At 48.8% G+C, this 3,423-nt stretch overlaps 1 protein-coding gene across 1 annotated transcript in view; it reads right to left on the bottom strand.

Annotated features, from left to right (window-relative positions):
* The window catches only part of T265_01804 (hypothetical protein), a gene marked incomplete at both ends in the record, with an annotated part of 3,251 nt that extends 1,705 nt beyond the window's left edge, over positions 1 to 1,546 (bottom strand). The window contains 2 exons of the mRNA XM_009165914.1: positions 7 to 98; positions 1,493 to 1,546. Of these exons, the coding sequence (XP_009164178.1) occupies positions 7 to 98; positions 1,493 to 1,546 (146 nt within the window). The remainder of the gene's footprint in view (positions 1 to 6; positions 99 to 1,492) is intronic.
* Positions 1,547 to 3,423: the final 1,877 nt, after the last annotated feature.

The following is a 3,423-nucleotide window of genomic DNA, read 5'->3' as shown; positions in this document are numbered from 1 at the left end:
AGACACGCATAGTTTTCTCTGTAAACTTCAGATACCACTGTTGGGTCATTTGTCGGTTCTCCGTTTCTGTCCCTCAAGGAGAACGCGGATGGCTTCTTCTGCGGCAACGCAAGCAAGACGGAATTAACGCAAAAGCCAATAAAAAATCACTCGGATCTCGACCAATCTGAACTGCGTGTACCCACCATGTCCAACCCGCATTTGGAGCGTTAATTCTTACCTGATCAACGAACACGTCGTTTGGCGGAAAAACCAAGACCACGCAAGACGGAATTAACGCAAAAGCCAATAAAAAATCACTCGGATCTCGACCAATCTGAACTGCGTGTACCCACCATGTCCTGCCAACCCGCATTTTGCGGCCACCGTAACATTTGCGACCAATCGAAGCACAGCTTAAGCCAGGAAGTGCCAGCAACACGTTTTCTGGCCAATCAATTGCAAGTTTGGTTCACTGGCCGTTGCGGTGCCTAGCTATGTGTGGTGAAGTGGTTTTGATGTTGGATTCCTCCTGTTATCAAAAAAAGAGGACAGGGTCTAACTGCAAAATTACAGCCCACTGTGCTTGAAGTCAGTTCCCTTCAGAGGTTGGGCACCTTGAACATGAGATGGACACATATACGCCTATTCCGAATGCATGACAGCATGGCTTCGTACTCTTTAAATCATTTTAATGGATATCATTGTTATCTGTTTGTCTTAGGATCTGGAGAAAGACGGAAGTGTTGTTGCCAACATTATCTTCGACCTGCTATATTACAGCCACGTATGTCACTGCTCTGTTCAACTCACGGTATCATCAACATCATTGATTGCAATTCACCAGTAATAGATATTCGTGTCTAACTGCCATGCAACCATGAAAGGAGAAAGCCTATCCAAAGCATGCAAACAAATCAAAAGGTCAGGAACCTATTGCGCAGACGTACTATCGTATTATGAATGACATCCAAGAATGAGGCACCTGTACCTTTGGACAGGAATAGAACAGACATTCATCGCATTAAAGCGCCATCGGTGGATTAAACCGCACCACCATACCTCACCATACGCGAGCCGAGCGCACAACATCAAATGAACTCCAGCCACGCAGTCCGGTTCACCGCTGCTGTGTCGTACAATTTTTCCAAACGTTCAAGTGGTATCACTTGGGTGACAACCAGGCGGGCGCGCACTGTGTGGCATACGCATTACATGCTCAACCACCTTAGCTTGTGTGCCCCCCCAACTTCCCAGATTTTCACCAAGTACCCGCTTATGCACCCTTGTGTCGTGTACTAGTTTTAGCCAACCAGCACATGCTACGCAGACACCAATGATCAAAAGTAAAGGCCAAGTCTCTCAACCGTTGCTTAAACTCTTATTACAGCTGCCTTGTGTATATGGGTCCATACCTTCAACTTAAGATAGCCTTGGATCGATGGGGAACTCCTCAACCATACAGAAGCATTCCCTTGGGAAAGCAATAAACCCATCAGGCAGCTAAGCACACCCCTTTTGGCGCGTCGCTGCTAGCGGATCCGGCAGGACTTAGTGTTGGATTCATTTCTGTCCATCCGGCGCGCAAGCAACCTTGTCTCTTTCTTCGACCTCAAGCTGCCACCCTATCTTGGCGGTCAGGTTCCACTCCTGCTCTACTACTGCGGTTTACACTGCTTGGAGTTCATATCCTCAAGTTTCCACCATGCCATCAGGCCAAATGAAGAGCCGTCAGACAAGGAAGTCATACTACCAGGCTGTTTGAAATTAAAGTCGTGCCGTCCTTTGTGATGGGAGTGTGAAATCAGTAAGGTGTTTCATCCGGGCAACCAGCATGTCAGCATTCATGGAATCGGCGATATTACCTTCCTCAAGGAAGGGCGGGTTAGGAGGGGCTGGCGTTGAAATTAAAAAATTAATCGTTCAGCTGCAGCACCCTCTCGGTGCCTAGCTGCCATGCCACACGAAGGAGGCACGAGGGCTGGGATACTGCCAGGTTGCCCGAAGCCTAAACAGGGGAAGTCGAGAGGCAGAAGTCAGGTTTGAACCGCGGACCTTCTGGTTAGTAAATTCGTGCTCTAACCACTTGGTCCATCTCGCCCCCGTGTTGAAAACCGAGTACTATAACCTCCCAGCGGTTAATCATGACCTCCGACCCATTATTAAATGGGGTCGAATTGGTTATCAAGATAGTCTGGTGCTGCTCTGAAGGCAAATGCTGTGCCCAGCTGCGTTCGGAGTAGACAGTAATGCCTTACTCCTTGCGTCCTCGGCTTAGGCCAGTCCTCTGCAGTGTATTGAGTCACTGTCTCCGGGATCAGTCATTGTTCGATGCCTCGGTAGATTATTGAGTTAGAGGATGGGGGGCGCGTACCCTCGCATTGCTTTGCGTCTTTCCACCGCTTTGTGAGTCGAACTTTCAAGGACTCAGGGTTGAGTACCTCAAACGAACATCCTTATTCGGGGTGAACAACTAGTAAGTATCCCTCGCCCTTGTAGCTCTTCATTCACCGGCTCATCCACACCACCAAATAATCGAATGATTCAATGTGGTCGATCCATCTGTCATTTCCGTAACCATTGTTCCGGGTCTAAACTATCTCTCATGGTCCTCCCCGGTGGGGGATCCTGGGATTCAGTTCGGCAATGGTTAAAGACGCCGGCAGACATCTCAATCACACAGTTGTTGGCTGTCTTGCATTAAAACCATCCCTTTCAATCAGTAGCTGCCCGGCTGCCCATTGCACCAGAACACTATGCAGTGCGAACTTACTAATCATGCCATCGCCTCCAATACTTGGCTGTGTCTCCTCTGCTGCCCCACTTCCGGTGATCGAAGCTATAGCAAATAGAACGAACGTACTTTTGTCATATAATTTATGACTAATTCTACTGAGCGGTTCGCTGCTTTACATCTGGGAAATGTAAATTGCTACTTTAAAAGTGCGTGAGTTCAAACCCAAACCTGGGGCTTTCTGATGAACCGACTGATGTAGTGGACATGTTCGTCTTTCTGGTAGCAACGTGAATTCCGCTAGACTGTTGAAAACTAGATTACTATTTGAATTTTGGAGACCAGGGCAGCTTTTCTGGCGCCGACATGCTATCAACCTGACTGTCAAAGGTAGGTCGTACAGAGCTCTTGTTCGATCCGCCCTACGTCATGTAGTTCGAGGTGGCTCAGTGGCGAAAGGTCGAATTTACTGACCGGAAGGTCCACGGTTCGAAGCCGATTTCTGCATCTTGACTGCTCCTTGGGCAAACCGGGAGCATTTTGACTCTCGTACCTCCCTGCCGACACGAAGAGACTGGACCTTATCGTGGTGTGGCGGTTTGTGTACCTCGGCGACCCATTGAGCTATACTGGGGGGTGTCCGCGCGACACTCACAGAGTCTCTCATACCAGGTTGGTCAATGGTTAGAGGTCAGACGAACACAGTCTCC

This window comes from Opisthorchis viverrini (assembly GCF_000715545.1).
Source record: "Opisthorchis viverrini unplaced genomic scaffold opera_v5_20, whole genome shotgun sequence".
NCBI lineage: Eukaryota > Metazoa > Platyhelminthes > Trematoda > Opisthorchiida > Opisthorchiidae > Opisthorchis > Opisthorchis viverrini.
This window is presented reverse-complemented; position numbering and strand designations above follow the sequence as displayed.